The following is an 18,418-nucleotide window of genomic DNA, read 5'->3' on the forward strand; positions in this document are numbered from 1 at the left end:
GGGGTGGGGACACCGGCAGCCTCATGGCAGCCTCCTTTGCAATTTATACTTGGGAGAGAGCATGGGGCATTATTTAAGGGGGAGGAGGGCCTGAAACTCCTTCCACTATTATAATCCCATCTGCACGATGTACGAGCCTCTGGCCCTGTGCCAACCATCCTGCCTGATCAAATCAAGTCCAACCAAAACAGCCCCGTTTCTCAATGGATGCATGACGCAGCAGCTGGGAGGGCAGTTTTGGTAGAGGGAACCTTTCCAGTCAGCCCTGGAGACCGTTAATCTCTAGGAGGCAGGAGGCTGGCAGGGTGGCACCCAGGGTTGTTGTATTTTGATGTTGAAATGCAAGTATTCTGTCTGCATGTTTTTTATATGCTTATATTTGGGGCAGGGAGGGAAATCGGGATCTTGGAAGGGGGGAATGAGAGAGAGAGAGATGTTAGTGCAGTACATTGCTCAAGCCTGGACACTTTAAGATATGTGGACTTCAATTCCCAGAATTCCCCAGACAGCTTATCTGGCTGGGGAATTCTGGGAGTTAAAGTCCATCTATCTTAAAGTGGCCAGGCCTCAGAAACAGGGAGTGAGATTTAAGACAACATCGTAGTGTTCAAATATGGATCAATTTGGGGAACCAGCAATTGATGAAGCTGGTAGGTGATCCGGAGTCACTCAGAATGGAAACAGGTTTATCTGATGGGGATGGGGCTGCGGGTACCAGTAGTGAGGATGGGTAGGGGAAGGACCGGATGTATTCAGCAAATTTATATTTCACAAAAACATGGATATAAATTTCACAGATATAGGACAGTTTCAAGTTCAGAACAGAACAACCTCAATGGAAGAATTTGAGAACCAACAGCTGCCAGTAAACTGGGCTTTCATGAGCCAGATCCTGTCAACTAAAGAGAACTTATTTCAACTTCTGGTTGCCAAGAAGGGGAATGGAATAACCAATTCCTCATCTGGATCAGAAAGTCCTCAGATCCTAGATCTCTTACCTAAGGGGACTTGCTTGTTGATTTAAATCAAGCAAATATTTAATCTTAAATCTGAAGATATGAGACCAAAATATTTTTTGAATGACTTTGTCTACGGAGATTTTCAATCATCTGTGTCAATGGTTGTCCCAAAAGTGCTTTCTGCAAAAGGCAACTGGACTTTCTGGTTTTTCTTTGAAATCGTTTCGCTTTTCATTCGAGATTTTTCAACTCTCATTGGATTTCCCATTCACCACCCCATCCATTCAGAGCTGAAGAAAATTCCTGGATGAGAAGTGAAACGTCTCCAAAGAAATAAACCAGAATTTCTAGTCTTGAAAAAAACACCTTTGGGACATGGGCGACTTTGGTTGCTAACTATTTGTCCTCCCATCTCTCTGTTAAAAGAAAAGTGGCTCCTGATCGTATCCATTTAAACTGCTAAACAGGACAGTAGAAAGAAAATGTGGATTATTGAAATAGTAGAATTTGGGGCAAGAGGTAAAAAAAGAGATGCTTAGAGAACCAAGGGAAAAGGTGGAAGAAAAATAGGACTTAGACAAGAAAAGGCTAGTTTGTCAGGGGTTTTATGTTTACACATATAAGTTATTGAATGAAAATCACATAACCTATATCTTTGACATGCTGCTTGATAGATGTTTTCATATTGGGGTGGGCAATGTTTTGGATGCTAACCGATAAAACTTTGCTTTAATATACTGTTTGGGGAGGAAAATTAGGGATTTTTTAATGGGGGAAAAACAGGGGAGACTTTATTTTTATTCTTTCCTCTCCCTCCCACCACCAAAGTGTAAGATGTAAATTAATTTCCTGCTTTGTGGCGTATTTGTTGTGCTTCTGATGCTGCAAAGCCGAGGGGCCAAAGCAGAATACCTTATCCTCTCTCTTCCTGGGGATATGTGGATAATGGGTTTCCTGCCTATGAGAATCAAATTGTGCCACTATTCTGAAACACAGTCCAGTTTGTTATTTAAATCCACTCTTCCCAAACTGGTATCTCATAGAGGTGCTCAACTAGATGTCTCATCAACCCAAGACAAGAGACTTGAGAAGTAAATGCCCAACACATTTGGATGTCATCAAGTTAGAGAAAACTGAGCTCTAAGCTGCTCATTAAATATAGTTATGAGCTAAAACCTGACCAATTGGTTTAATTATGATTTTGTAAAAGATGTTGTTGTTTATTTCCTTAATATGTTTCATTTGGTTCTTTTTGGCATCATCTGTTCTCATAAATTAAAAGGATCCCAATCAAAACAAGGAAGGGATGGAGGCCAATCAACCCTCTTGGTGAGATTCAGAATTCTGTTCCTTTTGAGAGTTGGGTGGGCTCACAAAATATTAAAAATCTTAGTACCACTTTGTATAAAGGAAGTGGGTGGGTGGGTGGGAGGGAGAGTGGACATGATCAAATTATAAACGGCTACAGACTTTTTTTGTATCAACGCATGAATCGAGTAAATAAACTCAGATGCATGAAGTGGTGTCAAGTGATTCTTCTGAGAAAATTGGGGGATGTCCAAGACATGTGAGGTCACCAGACTGTGTAAATTCACAGCCTTTTAAAATCCACAATGAAAATGAAAAAGAATGAAAAATTCTTGTTCAAGCAGATGTTTATTTCTCACAGTGTTGTTTCTATGAGTCATAGTTAGCAATTACATAGCCTCGGGTATTGACAATTTTGGCTTCTGCATCACCCACATATTTTCAGATGGATGGCTGGAATTACTGGAGCAGAAACTTTAAATAAGACCCCAGGAGAAGCATGCAGCCCTCAGCAATTATAATGCAACTAACAGATGCAGCCAAGATTCAGAAAACAGTGTCCTCACGAGCTAAACTCACACTGCAAACAAACACAAAGCACAAAACAACATTTGGAACAAAAGCCAGAAGTCTGCTGTAGAATTTTGGAAATTGAAAACTGTGCCAGCTGAATTAAGAAAATGGACACAATAGTCACAAACCAATAATTTAGCAGAGGATAAATTAAGCACATTGGTGAGATTTCAATGGCAGAACTACATATATGAGGGTCACCCAGAAAGTAATGCACCACATTTTTTTCAACATTTATTGAACACAATGAAACACACAAGAAAAAAAAGATGTTTCTTCTACACTCCCTATTTTTAAACGTACAGTAATCTCCATCCCGTTCTATGGCCTTCTTCCAGCGAGACACAAGGGCGTATATGCCGTCGGTACCATTCCTTGGGAATGCTGCAAATCTTGGAGATCTGCCGAGCCGTCTTCTAATGGCCTCACCCTGTGCCCAGCGACTAACCGTACTTCTGTTGACTACAGATTCTCCATAAACTGTACACAAGCGTTTGTGAATATTCCCAAGTTTCTTTCTCCGCAGCGAGAAATTCAATGACAGCACGCTGCTTGTAACGTACATCACTTACTGACGCCATTTCGAAACACTGCTGCAGCTACGCTATCTGTCTGAAGAAGTGCAAAATGTACACACGCACTCCTGACAATTCAAATAATGTATATCTAAAGTTTCGCTTTTGTACCATGATTGTAGGCAGAGAGAAAAAATGTGGTGCATTAGTATCTGGGTGACCCTTATGTATGTACATACCTTGCTTGAAAAAATAAACAACTTAAACAACAGAATATAACTCCAAGTAAATCAAACTTCTGTGAAATCAAACTGTCCACTTAGGAAGCAACACTGATTGACAATCAATTTCACATACTGTTGTGCACATTCAACTTTGTACAGAACATAGTATTCAATGAGAATATTTCATTCATTCAGATCTAGGGTGTGTTATTTGAGGGCTCCCTTATTTTTGTGCAGTGTGTGTGTATGTATGTAGTTCTATATGTAGTTCATATAAATTTACACACACAAAAATTTAGTCTTTTGTAGCATCCTATTTTTTAAAAGAACATTAAAAGTGTTTTCTAAAAAGTTGAGCAAGGCGAGGAGTTGATGGATCTTAAGGGAGCTGATCTGGCACACGTCTATTGACCAATTATCACATCGCTCAGCCCAACTTAGCATTAGACATGATGACATTGTGTTTGTATACACACCTTAGATCAGGGGTGCTTAGATCTGATCTGTGGGACTGCCCTGGAAACAGTGACAGACTGGCCCATGGTGCCTCTGGCATTGAAAATAGACTTTGGGAGCCCGTTTTCCCTGGCAGAAGGTTTCAGGAGGCCATCGCAAGCAAAAATTGAGTTCGGGAGCCCATTTTTGGCGGTACAGGGTTGCAGGAGGCAGTCGCAGGCAAAAACAAGAGTTTGGGACACTATTCTCATTGGCAGAGCATTCAGGCCACCCCCCGGCACGAGTGACAATGAGCTGGCCACGCCTCCCCCAGCCCTCTCGAGGTGAAACACAACCCTGATGCAGCCTCAACGAAATTTAGTTTGACACCCATCCTACATTATTGAGCTTTAATGTACTTTTAAGTGCATCTCAGTAAATGCAGTGCCTATACAGAACATTATCCTATAAGAGAGGAATTCATCCTCAATGCAGGCTTGTACGGGTTCTGTGTATTGGTGTGAGCTTCAATGTTCACAGATCCTCAAATGATTACTGTGTTAAAAAATTTAGATCATCAAAATTTCAAGAGACATTTAGTCATTTCTTTTATATTTTGGGGCATCTGTGACATTACAGGGGGGAGGGGAGAGAAATTGCAGCAAAGTGTTCTAAATATTTTATATAAAAGTTAGCGAATGAGCTAGCAAGGCCTTTATCTCTTCAAATGTGATTCTTTGATGGCCCTTTCACGTTAGGAAAACAAAACAGCATGTAACAATTTGACTTTAATTTCTGCAGCCTCTTGGGAACCGGAGAGGTGTCTTGGCAAGATTTGGGTCTTGGCAGAATAAGAGACTGCCTCTTTTATCTTCATTCTACTTCCTCCCTTAGGCCTTGTTGACAAAGAGGCTTAATCTGCAGACATCAGCTTATTTTATGGCTCCTCTGATTCATGAATGTTGGCTTCTCCTATATTGAACACATTTATTCTACTCCCTTGATCAGGTGGCCAATTTCCTCGGTCTCCAGAAGACCGTTAAATACTGAGCTAGGAATATTGGCCATATTTACCTTGGCTATTCATCCAGATCTTTCCGTAAATAATAATAAAATATGAAATCCAGCCTAGTGATCTCGTTGTTGTGTTGTACTGACATAATAATAATAATAATTTATTGGATTTGTATGCCGCCCCTCTCAATAGACTTGGGGCAGCTAACAATAATAAAAACAGTATGTGACAATCCAATAATAAAACAACTAAAACCCTTATAAAACCAAACATACAAACATACCATGCATAACTTGTAATGGGCTAGGGGGAAGGAATATCTCAACTCCCCCATGCCTGGCGGTATAAATGAGTCTTGAGTAGTTTACGAAAGACAGGGAGGGTGGGGGCAATTCTAATCTCCAGGGGGAGTTGGTTCCAGAGGGCTGGGGCCACCACAGAGAAGGCTCTTCCCCTGGGGCCCGCCAAACGACATTGTTTAGTCGACGGGACCCGGAGAAGGCCAACTCTGTGGGACCTTATCGGTCGCTGGGATTCGTGCGGTAGCAGGCGGTTCCAGAGGTAATCTGGTCCAATGCCATGTAGGGGTTTAAAGGTCATGACCAACACTTTGAATTGTGACCGGAAACTGATTGGCAGCCAATGCAAGCCACAGAGTGTTGAGGAAACGTGGGTGAATCTTGAAAGCCCCACGATGGCTCTCGCGGCTGCGTTCTAATAATAATCAGAGACTACCAAATTAAGACACTCAATCAGATGATTAGGTATACAGACTTTATTACCATAACCTCTATTTGGTTGACTGAGAAAGAGGTGGGTTTTTTAATCAGACAAGTTTTACACTTTAAAAATCTATATATAATATACAGACACTTGGGTTGGACATGTGCAGCAACACCACTGTGGGGTTTAGGAGAATTGTCAACATCAGCCTCTCCTTGAAGGAGACAGAGTGAGAACATTACAAGGAGATTCTCAGTCATCGAGGTCATGGGTTACCCCAAAGGTGCTTTTTCAAGAGACCAACTCGACTTTCTGGTTTTCTTTTGAAAACATTTCACTTCTTATTCAGTAAGCATCTTCTTCTGAAAAGAAACATCTTCAAAGAAAAACCAGACAGTCCAGTTGCTTCTTGAAGAAGCACCTTTTTGGATAACCATGACCTGGATGACTTTGGGGCAACATTATAAGGAAGGACCAAAAATAACCACTGCAGTTTCAGGGGTCTCCTTGATGTTTAAGCAAAAGAAACTACATGATATTGGTGTTCTAATTTGGCTCAGTAAAGTGTTTTGCGTGATAGCCTTCACATTTGGTTCCTTCAATACAGCCACCATGATTAAACTATGCCTAAGCCTTAGGTCTTTCTCTTCTATTATGGCCAGAAACATGGGGTGGTTATGTTACAGATTTCTAATTCTGTAATCCACCCAGAGTCACCACGTGTGAATTGGGTGGCCATATAAATTTGTTTAATAAGTTAAAAACCCTACCTCCATCATATCCATCCTTTATTTCCCTTGACCTCTGGGGCCTAATACAAGCATGAAAAGGGGAGAAATAGTTACCATGCTAATGCAAACTGCTTGCTGAAAGGAAAGCTTGCTAATGTGCTAATACAGAAACCATTGAGGAAGGAAGATAAATGATTGTCTATATAAATGAGTTGCTAACTACACATCAGGAAAGTACTGAATGTTCAGAATCTTGGAGAAAATAAATAGGTAAATACATCTCTGCCATCAGTAAATGTCAGAATCATGGTGAAGACAGAGAGGGCAAAACTCAAGAAGGGCAAAACTGTTGTTAAAAGTTGTCCTTATTTCACTCCAGTATTGCACAGCACAATGATATGATTGAAGAAGAGGAAAGCACAGCCTTCAGCTACAGTCAATCAGAGTTGCTTGAGGAATGAAGTAATTTGCCACCTTTGTTATATTTATTTCTAATAAAATATTTACAACAGAAAAGAGCAGATAATATGGGTCATGAGCTAAAGTACAAAAGTTAAACTGAACATTCAGAGATAATTCCAAAGAAATAATGCAATTTATCACCTTAAGACCTCCAGGGTCAATAAATAGCCTACCAATACTGTATCCTTTTAAAGCTGTGTAGTATTATTGTCCAAAATAAATGACTTCCAAATGGTTGCTCCATATCTTATTAGATAAATTTGTAGAATGCAAGGGATTAAAACATTATTTTCCTCAGAGCTCTGTTCCTATATAGTTTTAGAACAAAAACAAAAAAACTAGTCCAGATTTCAAAAGGTATTTAGATGTGATCTTCTTGATTTTTAGACAACAACATCCTAGTTTAGTTTATTATACCAAATAATATCAAGTATAAGATGTGCAGTCCTGTATTTCATTCTTCCCAAAGATACCCCAAAAGTGTGAGGTAAAAGGCTTTCAATTCTAAAATGACAAGCTCTTAAGCTGCTCTTCAAAATGGGGGATCAGGATCCTCCTCAAGAGTCAATTTTTAACTCAACTGTTCATATTATTATGGGAATAAAACAAGAAGCAGCTAGGAGGAGCAGGAGCTATCATCCCACATAGATATCACAAAAGCCGTCATGGAAAGATGAAGTGACCACATCAAAAGAAAAACTGAACAACTGGAGTGATTGATCTGAGGCAAAATCTTCATCCATTCATCGTGAAGACTGGGAGCTGATCACTCTGGAAGACTTCCCTCAGTCTTCCCTTCCCACAACCTTGAAATCCTACATCTTCTTTGCCCGCTCAGCAGCATCTAAGGCAGCCATATTGCACGAGGCCGAGACCAAGTGAATTAAACTAATGAAACTCTTAGTGATAGCAATGGGGGTACAAACCCATAGAACCAAGCGATAGAGTCCGGCGTATCCTGACAGAACTGGAAAGCAGAAGAACAAAAATGAGTAAGGTGGAAAAATGCCCAACATCTTCTTTAGTCTTAAAGCCTCCCCTTCCCTCAATCCCCTCAGCTTTTTGTACTCACTTTCTGGACCTTCACCGAAACACAACAAGTACAACATGCAGTAGAAGAGTTCATTACCGGCACACATAATGAACAGAACGGGCTGAAAGGAGAAGGAAGGAGAAACTACATCAGATAAACAAAACAAGAAATGGCAGCCAAAAGAAGACAGTTTAAAATCAGATGGTGTTTATGAGGCCACTGCCTGATAGTTCATAACAAATCATGACGACTTCATGGAAACGTATTTCTATATAAAATATCTGTATTAGAAAATAATATTTTTTTAAAAAAATATTTTATTGATTTTTGATTTCGAGACAAAACCAAAACACAAACAAAACACAGAACATAAAAAAGGAGCCAAAACCGCTCCATTCTTTTCAGAAGTCACGTGGATTCTTACAAGTATTAAGAGAGAAAAAGGTAAATAAAGGGGAAAATGTCAACTATATATAATACTGAACTACTATTTACAGAATTTGCTTGATTTTATACCATCTGATATAGAAATATACTATTACATAAGTATTCTTTTGTTCAACCAATCATAAAACTTATACCAAATTTTATTATATTTCGATTCTTCTTGTCATTTTCTTATTAGAAAATAATATATTGTATAATTTATTATTTATTTATTTATTATTTAGATTTGTATGCCGCCCCTCTCCGCAGACTCGGGGCGGCTAAGATATTTGGACTTCAACTCTCAGAATTCCCCAGCCAGCGAATGCTGGCTGGGGAATTCTGGGAGTTGAAGTCCAGATATTTTCAAGTTGCCAAGGTTGGGAAACACTGGTAGAATGTATGATAAAAGAAATCTCACAATGCACAAAAAATCATAAAAATAGGACTTTTTCCGGAAAGAGATGGCTTCGATTGCCACCTGATCAAACATGGAAGAAAAAAAACAAATTGGACCAACAGAAGAGGATAATTGTGGCCCATGGTTGAACTGTGGGGCCCATGGTGATCTCTGAGCTTGCTTGTTTTCTTGCAGACATTTCATTAACCAATTACATAAGACTATCGACACTACATAGTGCTAGACATCAGTGCTAAATAGTGCTTCTACCACTGATGGGTTACCTAGCTGGGTAATGACGAAACATTTGCAAGGAAACAAGCAAGCTCAGACAGCACCAAGGACCCTACAAGAGCAAATTGATTAGCAAGGGATCCTATAACACTGGAGCCATCCCAAACAAGGGCCTGGCCTCACATCAAATGGGAAGGAGGCATCGCTCAACCCATGAGACAGATAGGTTTACATAGGTTTTAAGTCCTTTGATAGTCAAGGTCAACATCTTAAATTAGCCTCACTGGAAGTCTCCTAAATTGCCACTTTCCCTCCGATCCGAAGGAAAATGAACATGTCAGAACAGTGACTGATTCGGCTAGAAATGCCTCTTCCTAGAGCAAACCTTGGTTATTGGGGGAGTGGGATCAGAGGTTCCTGTCGGTTTGGACCGTTTCTATAGAACCGGTAGCGGGAATCCCCCCCCCTCACTTGCCGAACCAGCAGTGTTTCATGTCCCTGAACTGTCTCTCTCAATGGTGCCCTAGGCGGCGCCATCTTGTTTTTTGCTTCTGCTGGGGTTTTTTAGCACTGTATGTGAGTGTGCGTGGGGGGGTGCACGCGCTTGCATAGCACCCACACACACACATTTAGCGTGTCAGGAAGCGAACTGGCAGTGAGGTAAGTGAGAACCCATCCCTGAGTGGAGTGGAACGGGCTGAATAGTAAAAGATGTGTCACACTGCAAAATCCTTCCATTTTTTATTTATTTATTTATGTATTTATTTATGTATTTATTTATGTATTTATTTATGTATTTATTTATTTATTAATTACTTAGATTTGTATGCCGCCCCTCTCCGAAGACTCTGTACTTCTATCAGAGAAATATCAAATTCAAGGCCTGCCAGATTGGTCCGGTCTATGTGGTGCTTAAATTAGGCCTGTGGGCCCAGCCTGGAAATAGAAAAGGACCAGCCCACAGTGCCTCTGCTTGTGAAAACACAGGGGCAGCACATGTGGCCCTCCCACACCCCATTTTCGGTCTGGATGACTTCCTGTGGCACTCTGCAGTGCTCCATTTTGGCTGGCAGGGTGCTGCAGGAAGCATCCATCTTGTCTACACACACACACACTCAGAGGGGAACTAAGATGCTGTATTTATTTATTTATTTATTTATTTATTTATTTATTTATTTATTTATTTATTTATTTATTTATTTATTTATTTATTTATTATTTGGATTTGTATGCCGCCCCTCTCCGAAGACTCGGGGCGGCTCACAACAAGTGTAAAACAAATCATAAATAATTCAATTAATTAAAATATTTAAAGATTTAAAAAACCCCATATACTAACAGACACACACACACACAGGCATACCATGTATAAATTAAATGTGCCCAGGGGGAGATGTTTAGTTCCCCCGTGCCTGACGGCAAAGGTGGGTTTTGAGGAGTTTACGGAAGGCAGGAAGAGTAGGGGCAGTTCTGATCTCCGGGGGGAGTTGGTTCCAGAGAGTCGGTGCCGCCACAGAGAAGGCTCTCCCCCTGGGGCCCGCCAACCGACATTGTTTAGTTGACGGGACCCGGAGGAGGCCCACTCTGTGGGACCTAATCGGTCGCTGGGATTTGTGCGGCAGAAGGCGGTCTCGGAGATATTCTGGTCCGATGCCATGAAGGGCTTTAAAGGTCATAACCAACACTTTGAATTGTGACCGGAAACTGATCGGCAGCCAATGCAGACTGCGGAGTGATGGTGAAACATGGGCATACCTGGGTAAGCCCATGACTGCTCTCGCAGCTGCATTCTGCACGATCTGAAGTTTCCGAACACTTTTCAAAGGTAGCCCCATGTAGAGAGCATTACAGTAGTCGAACCTCGAGGTGATGAGGGCATGAGTGACTGTGAGCAATGAGTCCCGGTCCAGATAGGGCCGCAACTGGTGCACCAGGCGAACCTGGGCAAACGCCCCCCTCGCCACAGCTGAGAGATGGTTTTCTAATGTGAGCTGTGGATTGAGGAGGACGCCCAAGTTGCGGACCCTCTCTGACGGGGTCAGTAATTCCCCCCCCCCCCCAGGGTAATGGACGGACAGATGGGATTGTCCTTGGGAGGCAGAACCCACAGCCACTCCGTCTTATCCGGGTTGAGTTTGAGTCTGTTGACACCCATCCAGGCCCCAACAGCCTCCAGGCACCGGCACATCACTTCCACCGCTTCGTTGACTGGGCATGGGGTGTATCCAGCCCTCAAAGATTGACAGGTTTTTTCTATCACGTCACTGGCAATTACATGAGAGATGGAGATTCCAGTTCGGTATCACAATGCACATTTAGTCATTTTAGCAAAAAAACAGTTTACTGTGGAGGCCAATGGGAGTGGGAAAATTTAGTGAACGCAATTGTATTATTCATTAAAAATGAGAAACGACCCCGTTTCTTCAAAACATTTAGAATTAAAAGAGAAAACCAAAGAGAGAATTTCATTACAAAGTTGGTGAGAAAAGGCATGGAGTGAAGTTTAGGTTTTGAGAAAACAGAAGGAGAGGAAGGTTGGGATGGAGTTAGCAATGCAACCGATGGGATGACTTCAAAGAGACCATTTTTGTGACACTCACCCGTGAGTTGTAATACACTCTCAAGATCCGGTTTCCTGTCAAGTCAATACTCTTATGGCTTTCTCCACCTTTCACCACAGTGCTAAGGGAGTCAGAGGCAGAAAATTAAAACGGGAATTAAGAGTACAGTATTCAGTTCTACCGCAACTCCCTTCTCCTTGTTCCTCCTCTCATGCGCTTGTATATCTCTTCCAAATGAAATCCTTCCAGAAAGACTTTCTCTGCCACTGTGGAAGCATAGTCTAACTTTTACCTCAGTCACATTCAATTTGAGATTATGGATAAAAGGATGAATTTGGTTAATGAAACTGATTTGAGACAACTAAGACAATATATAGCGAGTAGAATCCAAGACCAAGCTACAAGAAACAAATTGGAATCACTTTATAATATGTAAATACATACTTTGCTCTTGGGTTAAAAGAAACAACCCCAATTTGGTAGTGGGGTATGAATGTTTGTCTGGTGGTGGGCACAATTCAAAGCACTTGTTTTATGTTGTGTGTGTGTTTATATTATAAAAAAATCAATAAAAATATTTTTTTTTAAAAAACTTTTACCTCACGTTTCTCTGGGTTGGTGTATGGTTAAAAATCAACCCAGCCTCAAAACTGCAATGCTATTTCCTTTACCCTCGTTTTCTTAAGAAGCCTGTCCTTCGTGTGCATCAGATCTCTTCCAACTCTTTAAGCAATTATTAATTTTATTAATTTTTTAAAAAATCTTATGCTGTCCTTTGGAAAGAAGCTTTCTCACGGCACTTTACAATAAATCAAAGCAATGCATTAGCTTATTATCTCCATAAAAGAGAATCAGTTTGGTTTAGCAGTTAAGTAAAGCACCAAGCTAGAAAGCAGGAGGCTATGAGTTCAGGTCCTGCCGTAACCATGAAAACCGCCTGAGAGACTTTAGGCCAATCAACCTCTCAGCCCCGTCCACCTCACAGGGTGGTTGTTGTGGGGGAAAAGGACGAGGGAGGTATGTTGGTTAAGTTCGCTACTTTATTTGTAAAAACAAATAAATAAATCTGATGGACAGTATAGACGGAGATCTTCAGCAAAGGCCACCAAAAGAATTTTGGGGAGCAAAGGAGAAATGTGAAAGACAGCTGTTTGTAGCTCCATCTAGAATACAATCCTACACCTGTACCCATGACTCAGTGGAATGAAGCTTTGTCTCAAGAAAAATGTACAGGATTACAGGTAGTCCTCGACTTACGACCACAACTGAGCCCAAAGTTTCTGTTGTCAAGCAAGACCGGGGTGACTTTTTGTCCCTGCTGTTAAGCGAATCATCGCAGTTGTTAAGTTAGTAACACAATTGTTAAGTCAATCTCACTTCTCCACTGATTTTGCTAGTCAGAAAGTCACCAAAGGGGATCGCATGATCATATAAGGACACTGCAACCATCATAAGTATGCGCCAACTGCCAAGAGCCTAGATTTTATCACTTGACCATGGTTGCTAGTGTGAAAAAATGGTCATAAGTCTCCAGCTTTTCTGGCCTGACGAGGGGAGGGAGAGGGAATGGTTCTGTGGGCGCGGCAGGTGCAAACAAGTGCATGAAGCTCTATTTGCGCAAGAGGCGGGCGCATGTAGCTGCTGGTTACAAGTGCCCCCAGTCGTGCAAGTGAAACTATAGGTGTGTGGCTTACCCACCACTCGCACAGCCCAGTTCTGAATGGGTCACATTCCATAGTGGATTATTGTCAGGAATTGGGGATTCCCTGCTTTACAAGGGGAAAGGATTTTTTTTTAAAGGTGAAGGCAATACAAACTTCCTCCCATGTTGACTGTATGACTGTAACTTGTTGCTTATATCCTAAGATTTTTATTAATATTGCTTCTCATTGCTTATTTGACCCCTCTGACAATCATTGTGTAGTACCACATGATTCTTGACAAATGTATCTTTTTCTTTTATGTACACTGAGAGCATATGCACCAAGACAAATTCCTTGTGTGTCCAATCACACTTGGCCAATAAAAATTCTATTCTATTCTAACTTTTGTGCTTGTAATGAAAATAAAATGGAAGTCTGATTTTGTTTTGGTTAATTAGGTTTGTTGTTATTGAAATAGCTAGTAGTATATACTGTTGTGCAGATGTAAAAAAATTGAGGTTGTAATGTTATTAACATCTACTTTGCTAGAGAGAGTCGGAAGTTGGTGTCTTTTTTCCTTTTTCCTCTTTACACCGTATCTTTTCCCTCGCCCTCCTCCCTATTAGATTTTTTTTTAAAATTCTCTTTGTATTTTATATTTTGATAAAAATAATGAAAATGTGAAACAAGAAAAAAAAATGTGGAGGAAATACAACAATATGCTCTTCCAATCTGGCTGATGAACGTGAAGAGAACTGTTTTACATTCCTTTTCAAGACAAGACTAAAATGGATTTCAATTTGAACAATTACTGGAGGAGAAGGATCTGAGTTCAGGAGAGCCATTTTACCCACTGCTATTTAGAACAGTGTTTTTCAAACTTGGCTACTTTAAAGAGATACGGACTTCAACTCCCAGAATTCCCCAGCCAGGACTTCATCGGTACCTAAATTGGACAGACAAATAAATAAATAAACTCATTCAGCTCTGCATTTTCCCTAGCACCGATACCTGTGGAGATGTAGCCAATGGGAGGCCACATCAAGGCTCATGCTCAGCTGGAACCAGAGGGCAGACTCTGGATAGAGCATAGCCAGGTTCACCAGCAGACACATGGTGGTACAGCGGTCAGTCAGCATGTCCAGCATGGCCCCAAAGCGGGTGCCTAGGAGGAAGGCCACAGGTTAGCAGAGTAACAGTGCTTGGTGGGGGTTTGGTGTTGTTGCTCGTTTGTGCCTTTTAGTACACTTTTATTAAGTAAAAGGCAACGGGGGGGGGGAACACAGAATGAGGGGGAAACACATACTGCTCAAAAAAATAAAGGGAACACATAAACAACACAATATAACTCCAAATAAATCAAACTTCTGTGAAATCAAACTGTCCACTTAGGAAGCAACACAGATTGACAATCAATTTCACATGCTGTTGTGCACATTCAACTTTGTACAGAACAAAGTATTCAATGAGAATATTTCATTCATTCAGATCTAGGATGGGTTATTTGAGGGCTCCCTTTATTTATTATAATAATAATAATAATTATTATTATTATTTATTACATTTGTATGCCGCCCCTCTCCACAGACTCGGGGCGGCTCACAGCAGCAATAAAACAATATGCAGTAAGAAATCTAATATTAAAAGTCTAAAATAACAACTCTAATATTAAAAGTCTAAAAACCCATTATTTTAAAAGCATATACACAAACATATCATACATAAAACTACATAGGCAAGGGGAGATATCTCAGTTCCCCCATGCCTGATGGCAGAGGTGGGTTTTAAGGAGTTTACGAAAGGCATGGAGGGTGGGGGCAGTCCTAATCTCTGGGGGGAGCTGGTTCCTGAGGGTCGGGGCGTGTGTACATGCTCTTTTGGCACCCGAGGAAAAATAGGTTCGCCATCACTGCTCTGGAGGCTTCCCTGGAACCAGGGGAGGGCAAAAACGCCTTCCCCTTTCCCTCCAGGAGCCCTCCGCAAGCCGAAAATACCTTCCCAGAACCTCCGTGCAAACCAAAAATCAGCTGGCCAGCCCCCATATATGCACTGGAGCTGAGCTACAGCAATGGCTCACATGCCAGCAAATATGGCTCCACAGATTCGCCATCACTGCATTAGTGAATGCATTGGGTAAAGGAGGGAGGGAATCATGTTAATTTGACATGATCCAATTCACAAATCCTCGGGGTTACGAATGTAACTGGCAGGCTCTATTACAATAATAACCCGAGGATTATCTTATTATCTTAAATGACCATTCTCAGCTTGGCACTGAGGTCTTGGGCCCAAACTCCCAGAATTCTCTAGCTAATTTAGTTTCTCTTCAAATGATTGTCAAATTGCTTTTGACTTGGTGGATCAACATGTCATTTATTCCAGGTAGTTCAGTAAAAAAAAAAAAGCCAGAACGCCAGAACAAGTTATTTCTTGATATGTGATACAAACATTATTTAATTTGTAGAAAACTGTTAATTTACCATTTCCCCCCAAAGAATTTCAAGAGGGTAGTTAGGTTTTTGGACAGCAGAATGACAAATCCAAAGGTACAAATGGAAAGATAACTTAAATAAGTTTAATTGTTTAATTAATCCATTACTTGGTTATTTAATTAGGGATGAAATAAAGAGAAGCCATAAGAAAGGAAGGTATTACTGTTTTTTTACAGGGATCTTGTCTTTCATGTTCACATCTACAATTAATTATACAGATTCTGTTTTATTGGAGTTTTTAGACTGCAGGAGTTCTTAATTTATTTGCTACAAATATTTATATGCTATGAGTCTTTTAGTAAAACTCAATAGGTAGATGTAATAATAAATCAAACATTTAATCAATCTATCATCTATAGAAATATAACTTAATATAAAAAAGCTGGCAAAATCTAGTATTCATATTTTGATATAAATACTAGAGGCCAAATCCTCACTTTACATACTCGAGGTAAGATTTGCACTGTCTTGATTTATACATGCATAAATTAAATGCTTCTAAATACGAAATATTCCTCAGCTATAGAGAATTCCCAGATAATTCCTTCTAAAGCAACCAAACAACACTATGATGTAGTTCAGGATCTTCCTTCCTAAATAACAAATTTGGGAAGAGGGCAGGGCAGAGCATGAATGATCATCTAGTTCAGTGTTTCCCAACCTTAGCAACTTGAAGATATCTGGACTTCAACTCCCAGAATTCCCCAGCCAGCATTTGCTGGCTGGGGAATTCTGGGAGTTGAAGTCCAAATATCTTCAAGTTTCCAAGGTTGGGAAACACTGATCTAGTTAACTCAAATATATACTGTATTGAGATTGCTTCATTGTTGTAACCAATCACAATGATATGTCAGTTCTCTTTTTGGAAAGAGTCAAGAACTTTAATGGTGGATTGCGTATTTTAAAGATGAAAGTCAGCTCAAAAAGATCAGGTTCCCCCAGTTGAGAGCTGGTGAAGGTCTCTAAGGTAAAGCAAGAAACATTAAGTTTGGCAAGACTTTGTCCTAGATCTATGATTCCTATCTTCCTTCTCCCTCCCTGTTACCTCCTCTTTCTTTTCCACTCTCTTCCCCTTCTCCCCTCCCTCTCTTCTTCCCTCCCTCCTTCTCTTGCTCTTCCTCTCTCCATCTTTCTCTTCCTCTCTTTTTCCCTCCCTGCCCCCCTATCTCTTCCCTTCCTCCCTTCTCCTTTTTTCCCTTCTTCCCTCCCTCCCTTTCTCTTCATCCCTCCCTTTCCCTTCCACTCTTCTTCCAGTCCCCCTCCCTTTCTTTCACTTCCTTCCAACCCCGTGAAGCCCAGGCCTACCTTGATTAAGAGCCCGGGCAGCATGGCCATCAAAGGCATCAAGGAAACCACTAAGAAGGTAGAAGAACGATGCCAGCGAGGGGGAGGTTGGTATATAATAAAAAGCAAAACAAGCTAAGATTATGCGTGCATAACCTGCAAAAGAAAGACAAACAGGGTCAGTCACTGTCCTTCAATCCTGCACCCCACGCAGAGACCGCAGTCTCCAGCTCCCCAAATTTCAGCTAAATCCACCCTGCAATCACCCACAATCCTCTTTCCCACTTTCTTGGAAGGATTCCCCCAATCCTTGCTTGTCACTTTTTATTTATTTTTTATTTATTTATTTTGTCCAATACACAATAACACACAATGAAGATTATAGAGGATATAGTAGAGAAGAAATACGAGATATAGGAGAGACTATAGGACAGGGGATGGAAGGCACTCTAGTGCGCTTATGTATGCCCCTTACTGACCTCTTAGGAATCTGGAGAGGTCAACCGTGGAAAGTCTAAGGGTAAAATGTTGGGGGTTAGGGGATGATACTATAGACTTTTCTGTCATATACACACAGAAGATATTTTAGAGACTTTTCTGGTGGGTTGGGGAGAGGAATACAATCTATTCAACCATCAGGTAAGTGGTTGACCTGCTTGGTGGAGTTTTCCCAAAATTGTGGCTTGCCTTGGGGTTGGCGGACAGGTTTATCACTGCAAGAGCAATGGAAGTAAGTACCCTACTCTGTGGTTTCTTCCCCAAACCCCCAAAACTTTAACCTTAGATTCTCTACAGTCGACCTCTCCCCATTTCTAAGAAGTCTGTCCTCTTTTATTGTTACCTTTTATTTATGTTATGTTTATACAAATTACTATCCTATATATGTTTGACAAATCAATAAAATAAATAAGTGAATTAAAGCGTTTTTCTCAGCCTTGGGTAACTTCAAAATGCCTGGACTTCCACTCCCAGAATTCCCCAGCCACTTGGAAGTCCAGACATTTTAAAGTCACCCACGGTGGAAGGAAATACTGAATTAAAATAGAAGCCAGGCCAAGGGGGAGATAGCAGAGCTAGAAGGCTAAAACATAAGCAGGTCCACCACCACGTCCAGCATTTTGGGGCGGTCCCATCACTTACCAATGAGGTTGGGGACGAAGAGGAAAATGTTCTCTTGCTTCATCTTTTGCTGCCGGCGGGGGCTCTGCGCAGATCGGAAATGCCTTGCAAAACCAGCCTAGTCCCAAATGCAAGGCGAGGCTGAGTTCATCGCGCCCCTCCCACGAGCCCCTCCCGCTGCCAGCAGCCTCCCTATCGGCTCCTTGCTGCCCGCCTTCCCTTGACACCGCCGCTTCCTGGTCTGCAGAGTCTCTTGAAGCAGGAAGCGCCATTCGTAAACC

General features: G+C 41.2%; 1 protein-coding gene across 1 annotated transcript; it reads right to left on the reverse strand.

The window, feature by feature from the left end:
• Positions 1-5,789: 5,789 nt before the first annotated feature.
• LOC139154577 (CDP-diacylglycerol--inositol 3-phosphatidyltransferase-like) lies at positions 5,790-18,418 on the reverse strand. Its single transcript, XM_070729337.1, has 6 exons — positions 18,159-18,418; positions 17,040-17,174; positions 14,254-14,407; positions 11,639-11,720; positions 8,018-8,099; positions 5,790-7,912 (listed from the first exon to the last, which is right to left on the reverse strand). The coding sequence occupies exons 1-6, from the start codon at positions 18,199-18,201 to the stop codon at positions 7,761-7,763; spliced, it is 648 nt and encodes a 215-aa protein (XP_070585438.1). The 5' UTR covers positions 18,202-18,418; the 3' UTR covers positions 5,790-7,760.

This window comes from Erythrolamprus reginae, chromosome Z, assembly GCF_031021105.1.
Source record: "Erythrolamprus reginae isolate rEryReg1 chromosome Z, rEryReg1.hap1, whole genome shotgun sequence".
NCBI classification, from domain to species: Eukaryota; Metazoa; Chordata; class Lepidosauria; order Squamata; family Dipsadidae; genus Erythrolamprus; species Erythrolamprus reginae.

Coding starts and splice junctions, on each gene's coding strand:
- LOC139154577 (XM_070729337.1), bottom strand. CDS start 18,201: ATGAAGCAAGAGAACATTTTCCTCTTCGTCCCCAACCTCATTG. Junction 8,100..11,638: donor GAGTGTATTACAACTCACGG/GTGAGTGTCACA, acceptor TTCTCCTTTCAG/CCCGTTCTGTTCATTATGTG. Junction 7,913..8,017: donor TTTCGGTGAAGGTCCAGAAA/GTGAGTACAAAA, acceptor TCTGCTTTCCAG/TTCTGTCAGGATACGCCGGA.